Source organism: Babylonia areolata, chromosome 7 (genome assembly GCF_041734735.1).
Source record: "Babylonia areolata isolate BAREFJ2019XMU chromosome 7, ASM4173473v1, whole genome shotgun sequence".
NCBI classification, from domain to species: domain Eukaryota; kingdom Metazoa; phylum Mollusca; class Gastropoda; order Neogastropoda; family Buccinidae; genus Babylonia; species Babylonia areolata.
In genome coordinates, this window is record NC_134882.1 from 20,511,349 (window position 1) to 20,532,985 (window position 21,637).

Genomic DNA, 21,637 nt, shown 5'->3' on the forward strand with positions numbered 1-21,637 from the left:
GCTTTCTATATTTTCTTCTTTCTTCTTCGTCGTCTTTTTTTCTTTTTTCTTTATTCTCAAACAGCATCTTAACCACTACATCAGTAACAGAACATTGTAACTTTAGTCAGTCAGAGATTGTAATTTTAGTCAGTCAGAGATACTTACTTGGTTATTTGTTTGTTGTTAGAGTCGACAAATGTTGACAATTAGTAACCCAAAGATTGTGCGAACTTCTCCATCTTCTTTCTTCTTCTTCTTTGTTTTGTTTTTGTTTGGTTGGGGTTTTTTGCTTGTTTTATTATTGTTGTTGTTTGTTTGTTTGTTTGTTTTGTTTTTTATTCACATTTTTGGCTGGTTCATATTATGAGTACACATGGATAAGGTCTGTATATGGCAGAACAAATTGCAAGTTTGATTAAGACAAACGTCCTACAATAGAGTTTATCAAACAATGATATGGATTTGACTTCATTTCACACGGGTATAGATCTCCATGTAAAGAAACATTCAAGCGAAACGTATTATGTTGAATTCTTAGCTCCTGTCTGGCAGCAGGCAGCTAAAGGCCAGAGTTCCAGTTCACACACACACAGAAAGAGAGAGAGAGAGAGATGATTTATGTAACTTTATGTAATTTTATGAATTTTATGTCAATTCACTTGATGTAAAATTATGTAAACAATCTATGTGTGTGTGTGTGCGTGTATCATCTCTCTCTCTCTCTCTCTCTATATATATATATAGTCATAGTTTATGTAAATCATTTTGAAAAGGATGTCTACTGATAGTGAGCAAGTGGGAGATAGAAGTTTCTTTGGGGTTCTATTTTTTGTTGTTTTTTGAGTTTGTTGTTTTTGGGGAGGGGCTTTTTATGGGTGGTAGTTATATTTCTTTTTGTTATTGCTGAGCTCTTCAGGGGGATGAAAAATTCCAATCGCCCTCCGCTTACTTCTAACCTTCTTCTTCTTCTGCGTCCCTGGGCTGCAACTCCCTCATTTGTACACGAGTGGGCTTTTACGTGTATGACCGTTTTTACCCCACCATCAGGCTACCATTGTCCGTTTTCGGGGGTTCTCCCAACCATTCCTTCCACTCAGTTCTGAATCATTTTGCCCTGAATTTAGATATCTGTGGATCACAAGGTGCACAGTCCCACCAATAGAACCCAAAGAACTATCGGGTGCCACCAGAAACACAAACAGGATAGATTCAGCATGAAACTCTTGCCATACCTCCATGTCATCACAGCCATTTGCATGGAGCATTTATAATAATAAATGTATTGATGGAAAGACTACTTGGCATGTCTAATCAAATGCTTCCAATTAAATGTCCTTGGCATTTATTTACATTGTCATTAGAAAGGGGATAGCAAAAAAGATTAAGCTTAAGTAAAAAGTGCAAGGTCATTCCCACGCTATACACACTTGCACATACAGATCGCACACACATGCGCACACGCACGTGCATGCACACACACGCATACACACTTGCCCAAATCAATGAAACCCATTCTATGTTGTTTCTCCCTTTTTTTCTGCTCTCCCTCTCTCTAAAATAAAATATGTGTGTGTATCTATGTTTCTATGAGAGAGCTAGCTCGAACATGTAGGCACCACATCTGAGTGCAAAAAGCACAAAAAAATGCATCATTAATTGTCCCTGATTTTTCCCTTGTCCCTAATTTCTGTGGTCTGTCCCTGAAATATGGGAGCTAAGCAGGTCTGAGAACGAAGAAAAATGGTGTTTTTTTTTGTTTTTGTTTTTGTTTTTTTTAACTTGGACTGTCACCAACTGTTTAGTATCATTTTATGTGCAGTTTTCAGGTTTCATCCAAGATACAAAGAGGGCAATACTAATTATGTGCATTTGTGGTGTTAAACCAACATGGGGGTTCAAACTGATCAAAAAAAAAAAAAAAAGTTTTGTTATTTAGATACATTCTGATGGTCACAGTGCATCATGTATAACTTTGGAAGCAAAAAAAAAAAAAATCAATTTTGCAATCTGCTTTGCCTTTGCTATGAAAACATTCAAAAAATGGCAGAAAAACAATAATTTTATGTAAAGACAAAATTTCAAAATTAACGGAAATATTTTGATTCTGTTTGCTTGGATAGGTTACAAAAAAGCATATTTTAAAATCATACAACTTAGTTTTTGTGTGCAAGCAATGTGTGATTTTCTGATAATTTTTTTAATCAAATGAAAATTTCAGCTTTTTTTTCACCACAGAGGTTTTGATGGCCATAACTCTCAACATATGCCTGATATTACAAAAACCAGTAATATATCAAAAGATCTGTATGTAAACAAATCACATGCCAAGTTTTAGATCTATAGCTTAATCTTATAAAATGTTTTATTTTAAAGGAAGCACATTGTGGGAAAAACCAAACAGAGAACGAATAAACAAGTCTGTGAATGCGCAGATGGCTGAATAGTCCAATCCACGCACGAAATGTTCGCCGACAGTTGGGGCAAAGACAGGCATATCATTGTCAGGGAGCTTGTTTGCCCGTGACTTTCTGGCCTGCCTCTTCTAACAGCTGCGGCAGTTCTGTTGGCTTTGCACAACTTGGCGCCTTTGTCCACAGCAGCGCGCCATTTGTCACCGTCCATTGCAGATTCCTCCCAGGACCAGGAGTCAGGGCTGATGTCAAACGCTTTCAGAGAGATTTTCATTAAGGATGACTGATGACTTGCGCGATGAGTTTGTTTAAAGTGAAGAGGAGTACCAGATATATTGTTTTGCTGGAGTTCTGCTTCCTTCATATTGCTACTTGGAAAGATCAAATTGCACTTTCCAGGATTTTTCCCCCTTCCCGTGTGCTCAAATTCTCTGGCTCTCTACATGGATGCTTTTATACCATGCGGGCAAAATCAGAAATGCCAGGCTAATCACTGGGTGGTTTCTCCCGTGTCTTCAGACATTTGTTTTTCTTTTATTTTCCTTTCATGGCAAGTGCAACAATACTGTGGTTACAATGTTAAGATTCTTCTGGTGCATGACTGGTTAATAGATACTAAGAGACAGACCATGAAAGCTAGTGCATACACACCTTTTTTTCCAGCAACACCCAGTCCCTTGTAACAGCCAATGCACAGCATATACCACAGACACACACAGCCAGAATTGTTGATTTGACGTTTATTTTTTCCACTTTCAACTCTGTACAGGCCTATTTCCAAATGCACGTGTTGCGTCCTGTTCTTTCCAAAAAGGTTCTTTCCTCTTTCTTCTTTTCAGGTGGTTCACATCTTTTTTTTTTCCCATTTTCTAATGGGGAAAACATGTGCAAGTGACAAGTCTATACACAAAGGAGTGAAGGTATACATTAATAGTGGGACAGTTTCTGGGGATGAAAGAGAAGAAAAATGAAGCAAAAATTTGAAATCTTTCAAGAAAAAAAATTGTGGGGAAATTATAGTGAAAAAGACAACAGTATCTTGCAAAGTTTCTCCACAAACCAACATTAAAAGCAAGCAATGGTCTGTTCTGGTTATGCATGTCAGTTATCACCTGCACATGTTTTCATTTTCCAAGCATTATTATTCCTTTTTTTTTGTGTGGCAGGTATTATTTATCTCAAAGATACTTTCTCTGAATCAACCCTTGATTTTTATCACACAAAAGACCCCTTCTTTTTTTCTTTTCTTTTTTTCCCCTTTGTATAGAAAAATGAAGAAAAAAGACAACTCTCAACTATCTGGTTAAAAAGGTGTTCAACATCCTAAAATCCTCAACAATTTCAGCCAAAAGAAATCTGGTTTCAAAATGCTTCTCCAGAGCAAACAATCAGAATGGAACCATTGCTGTGCTCCAATCACCAATCCCTTAATCCAATACAATATGCACAATATAATCTTAGATCACTATTACATTTGATTCAGACAAAGCAATTTCGAGTTGCCACTCATTTTTGTGCTCGCTCCCCTCCCCAAAACATGACGTTTTACGGGGTTTTCTTTGGGTGGTTTTTTGTTTTTGTTTTTTTTTTACAATTTTTAGGGGTGCAGCAAAGGGAACATCACATGAACATCACATTTTAAGGAATAAGAATAAACTTGCTTGGTGATAAAGCGTTAACTACAAATAAATTAAAGGACGATGAAAATTATTATTGATAGACATTAAACCTAACAGTACATTATGCTATACTTCCAACCCGATGTCATGTGATAAAAAGTGAAGAAAAAAAGCCCACAAAAAAACCACACATTAAATTACATTTAATTGTATACACTTAAATGACACGCTTGTCTTACACAGTTTGAAGTTGTAAAGCTCGTAGTTTTTTTGTGTGTGTGCAAGTGAGTCAGTCAAGCACATGAAATTAAATGAAATTTTCCAAAAAGAAATACAATGGTAATCATTTGCCAAAATCCTCTCACAAATGTTAACACCCAAGTATACCCAAATAGAGGAAAAACAAAAACCATAACATTTACATAAAGGAAATACATTGAATAAAATTGTAAAAAAAAATATAAAAAAAAATTTAAAAAAAACGCATGAAACGGTCTAATCCCCTTGCTATGCATATGCTGGAGCAAAAATGGCGTACATCATGAGTTTCAAATTGAATGAGGGGAAACCCTATGCTCAGAATGATTCTACAATATGCCATAAAACTTTCAAAGACACTCACACAAAAACCTTCATACCAAACCAACAGCAAAAGACGAATGCACAAGCCACCCACTCTAGAGACCCAACAAAATGTGATGAACATGCTGCAGTTTTTTTACTTTTGTAATTTTTTTTTTTTTTTTTTTTTTTTTTTAAGAGTATTTTTTCATATATTTTTTTTCAGGATTTTTTTCCCTCTTGTGAGTGTCCTCTGACAGTTCTTGAAGTCGCGCTGCAAAATATGCTCCAGAGACAGCGGGGTTCAAAACTTTGACCCGATGCACAAAATGCATAAACAGATGGGCAAGATGATGACCCAAACAGACGATGAGAACGAGTTCACAGTATGACAATTACACAAAACCTATATGACCATGACAGTCATAAAATTAAAGACAAATTTAACATAAGTACAAAGTACAATCAATAAAACTAAGACATATCAATAAAACTAAAGACATTTACAAAAGATGCCTGGAAAAAAGAAAATGCTAAATGAGCTACTCACAAACACACACAAAAAAACCGCCACCACCCAGCTAGCAATAAAATCAAACATAAAAAAAAATAAAATAAAAAAAATCAAAAAGTGGAAATCCACAGGAACCAAAACACGCAAAGATTTGACAATAAAACTGCACTCCGACAAAAGCCTGCTGATTCTCATGCAGACCCTGTGTGCATGCAGACCCCCGGTTGTCGTGCCTGGGCCAATGTTGCAGCCGACGACCATCAGCGTATTTTACTTCTCTTTTCCAGCAGCAGCGGCCGCGGCAGCAGCAGCTTCCTTTGCCTGGTGAGCCTGAAGCACAGCCACCGCCTCCTCCACCTTGGCCTTCAGTGACTCCTGGGACTCCAGCATGTGCAACAACTCGGAGTTGTCAATTTCCAGCAACATGCCGGTGATCTTGCCAGCCAGCTCAGGATACATGCGCTGGATCAATGGGAACAGGCGCTCACCCAGCATCTGTGGACAAAAGGCACTGTTATGAGGCATTGTGTTCTCTCATGCAATTGGTGAGACTGCTTCTGAACAATGGACAAACAAGCTACAAACAGCAATCCTAACTACCTTTAACACTTTCACTGCCAGGAAAATAAGATTTAAGTGAAACCGATTTACTAAGGGTTTTTTTTCACAAAAAAACGGGTAAATATTTTCAAAAAATTCTATGCTCTTTGTTATTGGAGAAAGAATCATAAAAGCATATATTTTCTGAAAGGTAACTGAATAAATAATAGAAGAAGAAAAAAGACACGATACATATATGTACATCGAAACTTAGTTTGGTTTTAATAGCGTTAATTCTGAAATACTGGTACGTAAACATGGTTTATCAGGCCAAATTGCTCTTTCGCAAATCGTAATTTCTGTCATTTTTGCACTTCTCTTATTTTCTTTATGACAGAGACTTGATACAAGACTTAAGGTAACCATATTATATGTAACCAAGAGATTACTGACAAAGAATATGTGTTTCTTTTTGTTTGCTTATGGAGATATCAGTCCTGAAAATGTGCCCCTCGGAGCAGTTTCAGTAGCATCACAGACTGTACAATCTTCAAACTGCGATATCTTCGGAACCAAGAGAGGCAGAACTATAATTTTTTTGTTTTGTTTTCTTTGTTTCAATGAGCTCTAAATAAAAACCAAAAAGGAAATTTTTTTCCTAAAATGATGTTTAACATACTTACCATGACCCACTAGTGCAGACTCTGATGGGAAGTCCGATTCCTGTCCTGTTCAAACTACTATCCGCCTATGCAAACGAAAGTAGCTATGGCAAATAACCTCCCGGAAGTAGGTTACCTCCCCTCTGTCTCCCTGACTAGCTTCCCATATCACTGTCTCCCCCCCCAGCCCCCCACCCCCCCAAAAAAAGCTGCCAGTACCCACTTTCACTCTTACTGTTGTTTGTAACATACTGTCATATTCCCAATGCATGTCTAGCCATAATTTGAGAGTGGAAAACTAACTTGTTAAAAAAATAAAATAAAATAAAATAAAAAAATTATCTATAATTCACATCAGCAGTAAACCAGAGGATTTGACCACACCACTTACCTGTTTCTGTTCTTGAGGCGGGGCAGCAGCCAGCATGGTGGCTGTCAGCGGTTCTTGTCCAGGGATCACCACGCTCTGGGGCGGAGCCTGGGGCATCACGCTCTGCTGTACAGCAGCCGGGGCATTGCGCATGTTGGAGGTATATTTTGCATACCGATTCTGCAGCAAATAAAATGAAACGGTGATAAGTCTTATTCAAATTCAATCTTTCAGTCTCAATACAGACACCACCACCTGTTCACCACATGTTAAATTCTATCAATTTCATTCCCAACTCATATGCTTGTTTTCACACAACTGGATGTCCAATATGCTTTCTAGATCCAAAACATCTTTCACAGTAACTCAATAATAAACAAGGGACCATGGCGAAGTGGCTACCATCATGGACTGAGGGCTGGGAGGACGAGAGTTCCAATCTCAGTGGAGGTCAAGTTTTTCGACCTGCAGCTTGCCCCCATCCAAAGTCAAGTACTATGGACTAAAATGGGAAGACTTGGACCACACAACCGAGCATCATCTTCATGTATGCGTCTCTGTGTGTTGCTCTAATTTCCTGACCAACACTGCAAGTGTCTGTATCTCTCGGGCCCAGTTGATGCCAGGGTATCATGAAAGGAAGCAGTCTTTTCACATAATACCAACAAATGGACTTCTACAGCAACATCATCATCTTCTACTACTCTATCATCAATACAAATAAAGCTCCAAATACTGTGGCTTTTCATGCCTTGCTCTCATGGTGACCTCAGCTTCAATACAGTCTTGTCAAAGCCTTCAGAGATTCATGGTGGACTGTTGTTGGGACATGGTGGTGTTTTCCACTCGGCCATTATTGTCAGGTGGTGTCCTTAGTAAGTTTCATCAGAACAGGCACAACTGAACACCACTGAAGTGATTCAACAGCAGTGCAGGGTCTCCTGGCCACCTAACAGTAATGAGATTCCCTGTGGACTGCTGATGCTGGGACTGCCACAGATACCCAGGTGTGGCCATGTATGGGGAACTGAGTGATGTGGGAGTAATGTCACTGAAATGGTGCAGTTGAGGGGCAGCAAAAAACATTAAAATAAATATACAAGATGATTTGATGATCTAAAGGGGAAAATACTCATGCTTAACCAGCATAAAACAAAGCACTTCAGTGTAATTTACTCAATTTGAAAAACAAAATCATCTCGCATCCATGTCATCCGTCAGTAATTGACTATCAAACATGCGATTAATTCCTCTGACAACAACATAGTTCTCACCTGCGCAGGACCAGTCTGCACATTGGCTGGAGGGCGGCTGACTCCAGGACCCATAGGACGAGGTCCTGGCTGGTTGCCTGCCCCTGGTGGCACAGCAGCCTGGCCAGTGATGGGCCGGGCGTTCATGGCTGCCCGGGCCGCCGCTGTCTGGGTGGGGGCCCTCTGGCGCATCTGGGTTGGAGGCATCCCTTGGAAACCGGCTGTCTGTTGGGCTGGTCGCACCTGCAGGCAAAGTAATAGTGGTTTTCCTGAGACAGGGCTGTGTTCCATTAAACAGGGTTCCTAGGTGGTGGGCATGAAGCCAAAAAAGGACCTTTAAAGGACTTTATAAGGACCTCAAATCAGTTTAAAAGGACCTTTGCCGACATGACTTTACAGTACACCCCAATCTATTTGACATGCAGAACAGCAGACACTTACCTCTCATAAACGGAAGAACAGCTAATCCCATTTGACTGTCGTATTTAGTCTTTGCAATTCACGTCACTGTAGGCTAGGCCTAAGCAAAGCAGCAGCAGCAGGCCTGACACAGCCACTGTACCACGCTTCGCGTCTGCCACCGAGCAGAAAGCGCACTACTGTTAGGGCCTAGGCCTATAGGCTGTATCCTCCTACAGTAAGTACTGAGTTTCAGACGATCGCGTCGGCATCTTTCAACGCGCTTTGCAACTTGCGGTTTTGGTGTCGAAGGTGTTTCAGTTTCGTTCTCAAGTCTCTTTCTCTTCATAAAACAGGACTTAACAGTACCTTTCAAAAATTAAAAGGACCTCCTGATGAGTTAAAAGGACCAACTTGCTGAATCAAAGCACTTAAAAGGCCTTTTGACCAAAATCCAATTCCTAAGGACTTAAAAGGACTTGAAAGGACCCTACGAACCTTGATTAAACCCTCTTGTTTTTTTTTTTGTTTTTTTTTGTTTTTTTTTAGCTGTTCAGTTTTCAAAGTTACAGTAGTTTTCTTTAGAGTTATGTGTAGATATACCCTACTTGGTTTAAACTTAACTGTTCCAGTATCTTCACATAGGTATCCAATTGAATCTGGTTTAAAAGTACATACCCAAATCCAATCAATAATACACAATGATTCAGAAAACTTTTAAAAGATCTTGGGCAAGAACACAAACTATCAAGTCATTATCAAATTTATCTGTAAGCAAAAGAATAATAATAATAATAATAATGATAATAATAATAATGGATACTTATATAGCACACTATCCAGAAATCTGCTCTAGGTGCTTTACAAAAAAAACGCTTTTGTTAACATAATACATATCTATGTTACATACACACACCAAAATGTGACTACACACACACACTCACGCTGCATACATACATTTTAACATACATGTGTATCTAACAGCTACCCTAACACATACGCACACATAGGCAGGCACAAACTTACATAAACACACGCACACACAATACACATTCATATACATGCATGTAGTTATGTACACATACATATGTATACACACATAGTCAAGCACAGCTAAGGAAGTCAGTGGACCTGCCACAATTGAACTTATTGCTGAGGGAAAAGGTGAGTTTTGAGACGAGATTTAAAAGATAAGAGGGAATCAGAATGTAAAGAAACTGAATCTTAACAAGAGACAGGGATGGTGTGGGGTACTATTCTAGGGGTACTATTTGCATTAGGGGAAAACAGTATCATAATTCATTAAATATTTACTATATACTGGAAGGAATACAAGATATGTATCATTGTAGCTGGAAAGCAAGCCCTCCACTGGAAGTCAGATGCACTAGTTATATAAACAGCGTAAATCTGCACATACATTTCTAGATTGTGCAGTTCTTACACCAAAACTCTTTGGTTTGTCATTTTTTCCAATTTAAGTCAGGGCTCGACATTAACGGTTGCCTGACTGCCCTAGGCAAGTAGATCATCACATTGGGCAAGTATTGCCCTCACCGAACTTGCCCAACCGGCCAAGTTATATTTTCCAAGACTAGCATGTTTTGTTTTCAAAAATATCCATCACATTCCTGATACCGATCATCTGACACTCTTGTTCTAGCAGACGAGGTTTTGAGTCTGTGACAAGTGGTCACCGGAAAAAGCTATCATGCAGCTCTAAAAGGTGATTGGTTGCTATTTTTGGAGAGCCAATAGTAATTTTTCTTATACTGTTATAGCGTAGTTCATCTTTGGTCCATCACATCACAACTAAAAAAATCACATCGCAACATACTCTAATGTCGTTCCACTTTAAACAAAAAACAAACAAAAACTGTTTCTAAGACAGACCTGTTACCAGTACCATTTTGGGGTAATCTGTAGATCATTTTGACTTTGAATATACCAGTACGTGAAAATAGATTTAAGGGAAGGTTCTACCATGGAAAAACGCAAAAAATCTTTTTTTTTTTGCATGAGATGGGGTTTTCCGTGATTTAGATTCCGAAAACCCTTACTGATTTCGTAGTATCAATGCCTTTTGCAGTCAAGTTTCATAAGTATTTTTAATAATTATTTTCTGAGGTATGTATGTTAAAATTAAAACAGAAATGTAGCTAATTAATTATGCAAAAACTTCAAAAAATCATATCTCAGCTTCTACTGAACATAAAAAGGAAATTTAAACACGAAAATAAACACCAGAATCCTCTCAAACTCCCTAAAAACTGAGCTAAAACAGTCCAAAACAAAGTATTTCATTGGCTGTTGGTAGAAGGGCCACATAGCAGCAACCTAGTTCTCAATCAATCAGAGGCCGCGTCAGTAATGGCCTTTGGCTCGACACTGTGAAACAAATTGAAGCTGATTGCCGAAGTTGCATGCATTGCCTTTTTCAACACACAGTGAGTGTATAAACTTGTTTTTGGTCAGAAATGGGTAAGAGGAAGGCTTCTTACAAGTCCAAAAAGCGTGTGCCTCCACAGAAAAGGAGAAAATTAGAGCAGAGTGGTGCAAAAGATGATAGTTCAGGCGATAGTGGTGATGACAAAGCAGCTGGTGTGTCTTCTGCTACAAGTTCTGAACCCAGTGCTTAGGGTGAAAAACTTTCTCACACTCTGGATGTAGAGTTTGACAAGGATGATGAACTCTCAGGGTATAGATATGTTGATTGTGAACTGTTCGTTCAATTTGTGAATGGACTTTTGTGCCCTGATTGCAAGAAACCACTGGGTTCAAGTCACCTATCTTCTGTGAAAGAAGAAAGAACCGATCTTGCTTCTTTGTTTACATTTGAGTGTGGATGCAAAAACAAGGTCAGTTTCACAACTTCTAAGATGATAAAGTTTTTGAAGTAAACAGAAGATTTCCATTGTCTGTTTGCAATAGGAAGACACCAGGCTCAGGGAAAAATATTTTTTAGGGAACATGAATATCCCCACTTCTTTGAACAAGACATAGAAATATGGCCTTCGATACATCAACTTTTTAGGAGACGGAGACAGTAAGACCTACACTACACTGAAGAATGAAGCCATTTATGAAAATGTGACATTTAGAAAATTAGATTGATGTGGCCATGTCCAAAAAAAGGATGGGTAGACATCTTTCAAACAAAGTCAGTGATCTGAAAAAACATTTAGCCATAGAGGAAAGACAGTAAAAGGTATTGGAGGCCAGAACAAACTTACCAAAAAAGCCATCCTGATAATTCAAGGGCACTATGGTGCAGCTATCAGAAAGAATCCAGGCAATTTAGATAAAATGAAACAGGCTCAGCTGGACAGAAAAAGAGTTGCATCAGGACAAATACAGGCAAATGCTGTGATGAAGTTTGCTTGACGACAAAGCGCTGACTGCTGCGGACCAGGAGGGTGAAAAAAACTGAGGAGTATTACCAGGCAGGGGCCCATGAGTAGTACAGCGAGTCAGAAATTATTCAAGCATGCACCACATGATGGGAAAAAAGTCATTTGAAGTACTTTAATACATAATTAGGATGCAGTCAAAATGAAAACTTTAAAGCCCATTTTCTCAAAACCTAATTTTCGCCATTTATGTTCACCATTTCCCAAATATCTAAAAAAAAAACAAAAAAACTATTCATCAGATTGAGCTCAAATTTTCAGTATTTGTTTATTACACATTTTGCTACATTCTGTTGGGAGCTTTTGGTAATTTAGGCCTTATAAATGTATTTGTATTTTTCCAGTTTTTCACATAATTTAGAAGACCAAAACAACATTGACTTTTTTCTATGACTTTTTTCCTGCCAACACATTGTTCCCTGTTCATCTAACAGTGTTTCTGTGAAATTTCATACAAATGGCATGTTTAGTTCTTATGTTATCAGGGAAACCCTGATGGAACCGTTTTTCCATACACACTACTTTTCACAAAATTCAAACCCTATTTACAATGTGACGATATGACAAAATCTTCAGCTGATTTCAGATATGCAAACAGTAAAACAAACTAAATACAGACCAAATTTGAAACAGATTGGTTGAAATTTAGTGGGTAAACCAACAAAAATTGGTAATTTTAGGGCGTTTTCGGGTGGTAGAACTATGCCTTAAGTACGACTTATAAGGAAAGAAAAAATGTTTTGGCCAGCCAGTGTTCTGTGGTCCATAACAAAGTGGGGAGTTTTGACCCTGCCTGTCAGTGTTACATGATAGCCAGCCAAGCCTGCCTGTAGTCAATCCAAGAGGGCAACCTACATGGATGGCTGTGCCCATCTTCCTTCCCCCTACCCACCCCCACTCTTCCTCCACCTACACCTCACCCCTCCACTGACAAGGTTTTCAAAATCACTGCCACACCACCCTGCCCTCCATTTTTTTTTTTTTTTTTTTTTTACCATGATCTGCCTGCCTTTGTCTCATTCAGTCCCTCTCTGTGTCTCTAACTCACTCTCACCCTTGCATCTCAGTGTTAAGGTCAAGTTGGTTAATCAAACAGGAAACGGCCATTCTGTAGATTCACAACCTGGACCAAGTCAACACAGACATAACCTCAACAATCCTCCCCCTTCTCATTCCTTCACCCCCTCTCCCCTAACTTTCTCTTTTTTCCCCTCCTCCAGACACCACCTCCTTATGGCAGACTTGCTTACCCTTAACCTCCACCACCCTCACTTTTACATGGTCAGACTGAGAATAGAAAGGATGGAGGCGTGGTAGGGGTCAAAGTCCTGTATTGCTGAGGGGATCACACAAATCAAACTGAGGGGATCACACAAATCAAAGGACATTGTGGAAAGCTCCATTGCTAAGCAACCGCCATGTTGATAGAACATCTGTACCACCTTCCCTCTCTGGAACTGTTACCCTTCACCATCCCCTTTCACAAACACCCACACACCAAACACACACACACACTCACACTCTCTGTGTCTCTGATGCCGGGTGAGAACAACTGAAACCCATCCTGGTGTGGCCATCCTGGCAAGTGAATTTTCAACAGAGTTGCCCTACCAGTCAAGTGATAAACAGTAACTGTTGACCCCATCTAACAGAATCGTACTTGGATCCGTCAAATCCTGACATTGTCTCACAGTGCAAATGCTGGCTTTTCTTTTTAACTCTGCATGTTGCTGTTTGCAGTGGAGGTTAAAAAAAAAGAAGAAATAATTTCTGTGGCAGACAGTCAACTGCAAAAACGTGCCAAAGGCAGCGTTTTGTCAAGTGAGACTGAGATAAAACTTGTTTTGGCTGTTCAAAACAACAGTTATCTTTGGTGAAACCCAACATAAACACCAGTTATAGAAAAGGGTTTGACTACTCTGTGTGTGTGTGTGTGTGTATGCACATGCATGCGAGCATTTGGGGATTCATGTAGATTTCTGAATGTTGGGCAAGTGCAAATTATGTCCAGGCAAGTGAATTTTCCAGCGACTTTCCCGACTAGGCAAGTGGGAAAAAAAAGTTAATGTCAAGGCCTAGAAGTTAAACAAAAAGGAACCTCTAGGTATTATTGCTCTGCTTTATGCATACAGACGTTTTAAGGACTCCGTTTATTTTATGGCTGTAACATCTATAGCAAAGTTGTGGTCCATGCTGTAGTGTGGTAATTTATGTTCCTGTGCTGTAATTTCAATGGGGATAGCAGGAAAGGCAAACTTATTTTAAGCTGTTATTACTGCTCGTGACACTGAGTGCAGATTTTTCAAAAGCCAGATTGATGACATTCTAATCACAACCAAAACAGCATTTCAGGAGGGGAGCCAAGGCAATGCTTTCACAAAAAGTGATCAAGACATTCATAACTTTTACAGACACAAAAATATTAATAATACACCCTGACCCAGAGACAAAAAAACAAGCCTTCAAGGTACTTACCTGTGCGTTCCACCGGGGATTGGTGCGCATTGGCATCTGTGCTGGGGCGTAGAAGCGGTTCTGGGTAGACTGTGCCACAGCAGGGATGAAAAAGTTCCCTGGTGCCTGGAACATATGGCTGAACTGTGCAGACTGCTGCTGCCGCAAGTTGGCCATATGCTGCATATATCTTGATGCCAGCTGAGCCCTCCTGTCCTCTTTCCGTTGGGCCAGGGCCACATACAGTGGCTTGGCTACAATGATGCGGCCATTCATTTCTGTCACAGCCTTGGTGGCTTCCTCAGGGGAGCTGAAGCAGACAAATCCAAAGCCCTTGGATCGCCCACCCTCCATCATGATCTTGGCACTCGTGATTGTGCCAAAGTTAGCGAACTCCTTCCGGAGTCGCTCGTCATCAATGCTGTCGTCAAGGTTCTTGACATATAGGTTGACACCCTGGTAACGATTGATTCTTTCCATTTTTATTTTCTCAAATCGCTCTTTCAGCTCGGCCTGTCGCTCAGCTCTTTTCTGAGCTCGTCCACAGTAAATTACTCTTCCGCCCAGTTCCGTGCCGTTGATGTTTTCCACAGCCTTCTCAGCACCTTCAGGCTCCTCAAAGCTTACAAAGCCAAAGCCCCGGGACTTCCCATCTTCAGTGACCATAACTTTGGCCGAGATGATCTTTCCATACTGCGAGAACAGCTCCTTCAGTTTGTCATCGTTCAGCTCTTCAGCGAAGTTCTTGACGTAAACGTTGTTGAAACGTTTCAGCTTGTCTCCCATCATCATAATGCGCTCCTTTCTTGGGATGAATCGCCCTACATAAACCTACGCACAATCAAACAGAACAGTTTCAAAACATTATCCTGCTTTGTTAGTGTAATAAGGTATTGGGGGTAAGTTCACTGTACTGAGGGCAAAAGGTATACTGATGACCTTACAGACTGATGTTCTAAAATTTCTAGAATAAACACATAAAAGTAAAATCAAATATTGTATTATTGCTACAGTCCGTCTTTGTGCCTGCAGCCACGCAGATTTGACAAGAGCTCATTTCATCTGGATCCCTGTCCCTGGAAACACCTTTTTTTTTCTTTTCTTTTTTTTCCTATTCAAAAGCCCTCATCATCCTAATTTCAAAATCTAATCAATCTGCTAATCAATCTGCTTTACCTGAATCATTTGTCTTATCTCCTGACATTGCCAGCCCTACTCCTGTTCCCTCACAGACATAACACTAATCAGTAGTGTCACCCAGCTTGCACCAAGTGCATGCACACAGCAACAGGCATAGTCTGAGCCATCATAAAAGCTGGGGGAATTTTCAGACCATCTTGGAATGGTCATCATGTTGTAAGTCTTTCAGACTTAACAAGCCAAGTGTAGCCAGCACAAGTTCATATCAAGAACATACAAGAGTTGACCTGTTCCTGGCAGAAAATTTGCAGTAAAAACACGATTACAGAGCTAAACAACACTGCCTTGGGAGAACATTCTGAAATCACAGACAAAACTGTGGTGTCAAGAATCATCCAAACTGTTGTGACAATCGTACATGAAGAAATCTGTTAAAATAAGAGTAATGACTCAACAGTTCTTGGAAGTTTTGTTTAGGAGAAAACCATTTCAAAGCATTAAACTATCAAATATTAATGTAAAATCAAAACAAGTTTCACCTTTTTTCCATTCAGCAACATGCCATTGACTTTCTCAATGGCTTGCCTTGCTGCCTCCTCCGTCTCAAAATGGACAAAGCCGTATCCTTTAGATCCCTGGTCATCACAGGCAATCTTGCAGGACAAGATGTTCCCAAAGGCTGAGAAGGTGTCGTACAGCGCCTTGTTGTCAATGGTCTTGTCGAGGTTCTTAATGAAGACATTGCCCACCCCAGACTTGCGAACAGAAGGGTCACGCTGAGACCACATAATGCGGATGGGGCGACCTTTGACAGTGTCGAAGTTCATGGTGTCCAGAGCACGTTCTGCGTCTGCTGGCTGCTGGAAGTTGACATAAGCATACCCCAGAGACCGACGGGTGATCATGTCACGACAAACCCGTATAGACAGCACAGGACCAGCCGTCGAGAATTTCTCAAACAACATCGCTTCTGTGACGTCAGGGTGGAGATCACCCACATACAGTGAAGCCATGGGGTAACTGGGCCCGGTGTTGTTCATTTTCCTGGTTGTGAAGTGACAAACTGTAACAAAATAAAGCACTATTCAGATGCATAATAACTAATAAGTGTTAACGGTTTTAAATATGTGTAGTTAACTTCAGAAATTGCTGAATTAGTAAATGACCACCAGGTTTTAAACAGGTTACAGTGACTATGCTTTTAACCAGACCGTCACTAAATAAGTCTTGTGGTAATCCCAAAAACATGACAGACTGATTTACAATTTAAAAGCATAGTTTTTTGAAACAGCTGTTGGAAAGCATGCTGACATTCAACAGTTTATTCTACTCAGAGATCTTAGGTGTACGTTGCTCTCTGAAGTCATGCAAAATGACTCGTTCCCAGAAACTTTTTTTTTTTTAATTAGCATCAGGGTTAAGCTGAAACAACCAATGTGGCAACAAATCATTCAGTTAACAGAATTTTCAAAAAAGTTGATGAGACTAAATTTATGTGGGTTTCTCTTGTGCCCCTGAAAAACAATTGTGACTGCAATTTCAAAGTCAAAACAATAACTTATTACTCACTGCTGGTGTTAAAAAATATATATTGCAGAAATTGTATCAAATCAAGAAGCAAAATGAACAATAACTCGTTAACTGCATAAACTGATAAAGCCACTACCGAAGGTTGTGCACTTCAATGGAATTCAGAAACAGTTCAACTTTTTAACTTCCAACCAGTTTCAATGCATCAAACAGTGAATTTTTATTTAAAAAAAAAAAAAAAAAAATTGCTGCTGATTGGTCACATGATGGATCATGCCACTGAAGCTGCTGCCTGACTGGTATGAAGAGAATTCAAATGTCTGTTCATAACAGTTTAATCCAATATGTGAATCAATCATCTGGAAAGCATGAAGTGAATCTATGCATTTTCTTTTTTTCGTCAGCATTCATAGGCAACTTCTAATTTATGTCACACAAGACAGGCCTGTTACAATATAAAAAATACATGCTGCAAAATAATGATTTCAGGGTGTTATTGATTTTATACCCAACACAGACATGTTCAACAGTATCTTGATTTTCCACCTGTGTTTACATTTAACCTTTCCCATACATCGTGGGTGTGCTCACACCCACACACGTTTTTTGCTCTATAACTCAAGTAATTTTGAAGCCACTTCCATTAAATTTCATGACTTAGTTTATAATGTATCATACTACATATCAACTGAAAATTTTGTTTTATTCATAAACACAGAAATAAACAGTAAATGTCCCAGTACGTCGTGGGTGTGTGCACACGCATACTCTCGAATAAATTTTGCGTGCCGTACATCGTGGGTGTGGAGCCACCCATACTTAAAAAGAGCAGCCTTGCGCGCCACTCGTTTATGCGACATCACTCGCGCCAGCTAGAGAGGGGGGAGGGGTGGGGACACAGCAGGCGTTGGTATGAAAGTGCTTCTTGCCCACCGTTCAGAATTAGTGCCACCGAGATCAGGCCAGATTCCGTTTGTCTGCTACTACCTTTTTGTCTGTTGTGCAAGATGTACTTGTTCATGTCTGCGGTTTTACTCTGAAGTTTAATGCATTTCAAAAAAGGATATTTATTGTACTAGATAAAAGGACTAATTTAAATACAATTCAAAATGAATTTTTATTGTGAAAAAAAAAAGGATCAGAACTGATTTATTTGTAACAGCTACCTTCATGAAGTTAGAAAAACTTTTCTTGAGAACTAGATATTATTGTATGTCTGAAATCCATTGATCTACATCCAGTTGATACAGAATTTTTTTCTTATTCCAATCTGTTCGAAACAAAAGAAACCTGCCTATGAAGAAAAAAAAAGCGCCAGGAATGCCGACATCTCCAAGGGAAAGGGGACTGGTATGGTACCAGTAAGTGCAGCCGGCATCAGTTGAACATTTCTGTTCATAATGGAGATGCATTTTTGTACTTCGTCTATAGATCCCTGATCTAACTTAATAACATCTACAAGCTGCAGCCACCGAATGTACCACTGCATCATCATCTGACAATTTCATCATACACACACACACAAAAACAGCATTTGTCAAATGTTGGATTTCGTTCCACAAAGTGTGGCTGGACAGGTACAGAGATTGCGTGCACGAGATTGTGTGCATGTGTGCATCAGTTTGTACGCAAGTGCGTCAGTGTATATGTGCAAGGTGTGTGTGTGTGTGTGTGTGTGTGTGTGTGTTGCCAGACCATGAGAACATCGGTACGCTCCAAAGGGCAGGAGTGAATCATTGTTTATTCGATGTTATAAAGCATGCTTGCTTTGTCGTTTTTAATTCAAAGCGTGCTAGATTTCATCGAAACAACTCAGAATTCACTCTCAGCCAGTTCTAAGTAATACATGTTTGGCACAAGAAAGCTGCCTCATGTACAGAACAGATCGGACCAAAATGGGCCTTTCATTATTATCCATCACGGGGACAGACGTAAAGAATGTGGCTTTTTTTTTCTTTGATTTTGTCATCAAATACGTCATTAGCGTCACAACACCTGAAATTGGTGTCCAAACGACATCATACCAAAGTTTCACCCCCTTCCCCCTCCCCATTTTTCTCTCCGGATTTGCACATATCTCAGAATGGCCTCTGGCTGGGATTTTCTGCGGCAGTCACGCCCAAATAAAAGCTCAGTTTAAAAAAAAAAAAATTTTTTTTTTTTTTGGTTTTGTTTATAATGAAATGTAAAAGCCCATTTACACGAATTTCTCACATCCCTGCACTTGGTCAAGCTCTTGAGTAAATGCATGCATGCAACTGGAAACCGACATGAAAGTTTGCTGAAGGAAACGTAAAATTTGTTTTACAGACAGATGTGGGTTACTGACGGTACACCCACAACATATGGCAAGGTCTTGTTTCCTCAGAGAAATCATGGGTGTCTGTACATCTGTGACGTATGGCAATGGATCAGCTCCGAAAAATACAGAAACCATGGGTTGCTGCGCACCCACGGCGTATGGCAAGGGGTCTTTCCTTCATAGAAAGCATGGGTGTCTGTACACCCACGACATACGGGAAGGGGTCAGTTCCTATACAGAAACCATGGGTTGCTGTACACACACGGCGTATGGCGAACAGTCTTTCCTTCATAGAAACTAGGAAAGCATGGGTGTCGGTACACCCACAAAGTATGGCGCGCAAAATGTTAAGCGACATGCGGGAAAAGGTTAAGGATTAGTTAAGGCACTGGCACTAGCAGTGAGTGGCACTAGCAGCGAGTAGCACCAGTAGCAGGTTTGCACATAACATTGATATGGGTTTTAAGGTGATCTGGGAAATATTATTCAATTGTGGAGTTGAATCTCAACAAAGCAGAGACGATGCTTGCCCAAAACAATATTGGACTAAGTGTAGATCTACTGTGGTTTCTAGCTGTACTGCTTTGCAGCTTTGCTTCTGTTCGACTTCCTCCTCCTTTTGAGTTAACTGCAGCATAACTAATAAATTTTTTTTCCAGAGAATTCAGACAAAATAACTTGATTGCTTCAACATTATTGAAAGAAAAATGGATATAGCTTAGTCATGTGCCCAGTCACATCCTTCCACTGAAAATAATGGCAATCTAGCTAGTATAATCAGGGCAAATCTGAACACAACAGTATTAGTACTATTACTGTCTAAAGAAACACTTTTCCATCACACAATTAATGTCGGTACTGCAGCGATCTATTATTCAAATTCGACCATATAACCTTCGACTGTTTAACCGACGAAAAGCGGTGCTGTTCTTCAAAAATTTGGGAGAGGGTGACCTGTCAATCTTCGCCCAGACTTGCCACGAAATGTCGGAATTAAACCAGAAATACCGTCAATAATTAAAAATGAGGGGTCAAAAAATGAGGGGAAAAGTGATAAAAACTTTACGTATAAATAAAACATCATGACTTCCATGACTACACGACGATGATGTTCAACGTAAGTGAACATTAACAATTATAAAGAACATTACGCCACAGTCACGCGACTGTATCAGACTTGTCTTTCTGAAACAGGTACAGATTCACCTCAAAACATTCTATTCACAATTACTACTTTATTGCCGTTCAAGCTAAATTGTGGTATTACAATAATTCATACTCAGAAACAGTCATCAGTGAACCATACTGATGCGAAAAAGATACTCACCTGCACTGTATCAAAATGGCGACCGCGCTGGAAAAGCTGACAGAAGTGAGGAACTTCAAAGTTCTCACAAGTTCTTGAGGGATGAAGTTTTTTCAATTTTTTTTTTTTAGTTTTTTTTAGTATCTTTTTTTTAACTCTGTCACACTTTACATCTGTATCAGACTCGGTCTGAACCACAAATAAGTGACAAAATTAAAGACTTGAACGAACACGTGCGGAGCGTTCGCTGGTGTCTGGGAAAAGGAAAGACCGCAGCAAGCTTTCTCGCCGGATGAACTTACTACGCATGCGCCAAATGCCCTTCTGTTGATTGGTCAAATGACAATGACGCCATTGCCAAAAATAGATGAAGTCTCGAAGTTTCAGTCAACGTGGCGTAGACTTAGGGTAACTTGGTTTTCGTTAACTTTGGTTCAAACCATAATTTATGGAGAAGTTAGATGCTCGTAAAAGTGAAAGATTGGGAACTTACTGTTTTAGTATCTCAAATTCCAGAATCTACTTTATGGCAGTTATCGTGTGTCATTATGTTTTTCCTTAAAAACAACATTTGTTGGATGTGACGCAAGCTTTCATTACGTTTTCACCCCCACCTCCCACCCCCCATTCCTCATCCAATTTTGATCCTAACTGGGAATGGCTTGGACGTGAAATAGAGAAAGGGGAGAATTTGGGCCACCGCTTTTAGTAACGAAAGCTGGTCTTCTTAGCCGTCTCAGTGACCTGTGACTACAATAGTACAGTGTATGCATTCTGATACATGATATGTGTGGGCACTATAAGAGACACATCATGCAAAATCTCTGGTTCAGTTAGGCTTACACAACATAATGGTCACCAGTCTCAGTCAAAATGCAGTAATATACGGTTTTAATTGGGTGCGGGCATGTGCACAGTACAGAGCGCGGCCTGTTTTGGTAGTAGTGGTTCATCACACTATGGGTCGATCATCTGACCAGCTTACAACACATTTTAAAAATAAAAATAATAAACTAAATGGGCCAGGAAATCATCACTTTCTTTCTCCTCCATTAACACCCCCTCCCACCCCCCACCCCCCACTGTGTGTGTGGAGGGAGCGGGGGTGGGGGGTTTGCAATGTTCATCTTTTGAATCGGTGTTCGATGTTACACTTAGGAACAGTAGGAACCGTTACACACACA

At 39.8% G+C, this 21,637-nt stretch overlaps 1 protein-coding gene across 1 annotated transcript; it reads right to left on the reverse strand.

Annotated features, from left to right (window-relative positions):
* Window positions 1-3,116: 3,116 nt before the first annotated feature.
* LOC143283788 (polyadenylate-binding protein 4-like) lies at window positions 3,117-20,723 on the reverse strand. The gene is made up of 6 exons (XM_076590153.1): window positions 20,475-20,723; window positions 15,855-16,378; window positions 14,197-15,006; window positions 7,934-8,155; window positions 6,681-6,839; window positions 3,117-5,582 (listed from the first exon to the last, which is right to left on the reverse strand). Exons 2-6 carry the CDS (start codon window positions 16,353-16,355, stop codon window positions 5,358-5,360), a joined length of 1,917 nt encoding a protein of 638 aa, XP_076446268.1. The 5' UTR covers window positions 16,356-16,378; window positions 20,475-20,723; the 3' UTR covers window positions 3,117-5,357.
* Between the last annotated feature and the right edge of the window lie 914 nt (window positions 20,724-21,637).

Coding starts and splice junctions, on each gene's coding strand:
- LOC143283788 (XM_076590153.1), bottom strand. CDS start 16,355: ATGAACAACACCGGGCCCAGTTACCCCATGGCTTCACTGTATGTGGGT. Junction 8,156..14,196: donor ATCCCCGGTGGAACGCACAG/GTAAGTACCTTG, acceptor CTTTGCCTGCAG/GTGCGACCAGCCCAACAGAC. Junction 5,583..6,680: donor CGCCTCAAGAACAGAAACAG/GTAAGTGGTGTG, acceptor TTTTGTCCACAG/ATGCTGGGTGAGCGCCTGTT.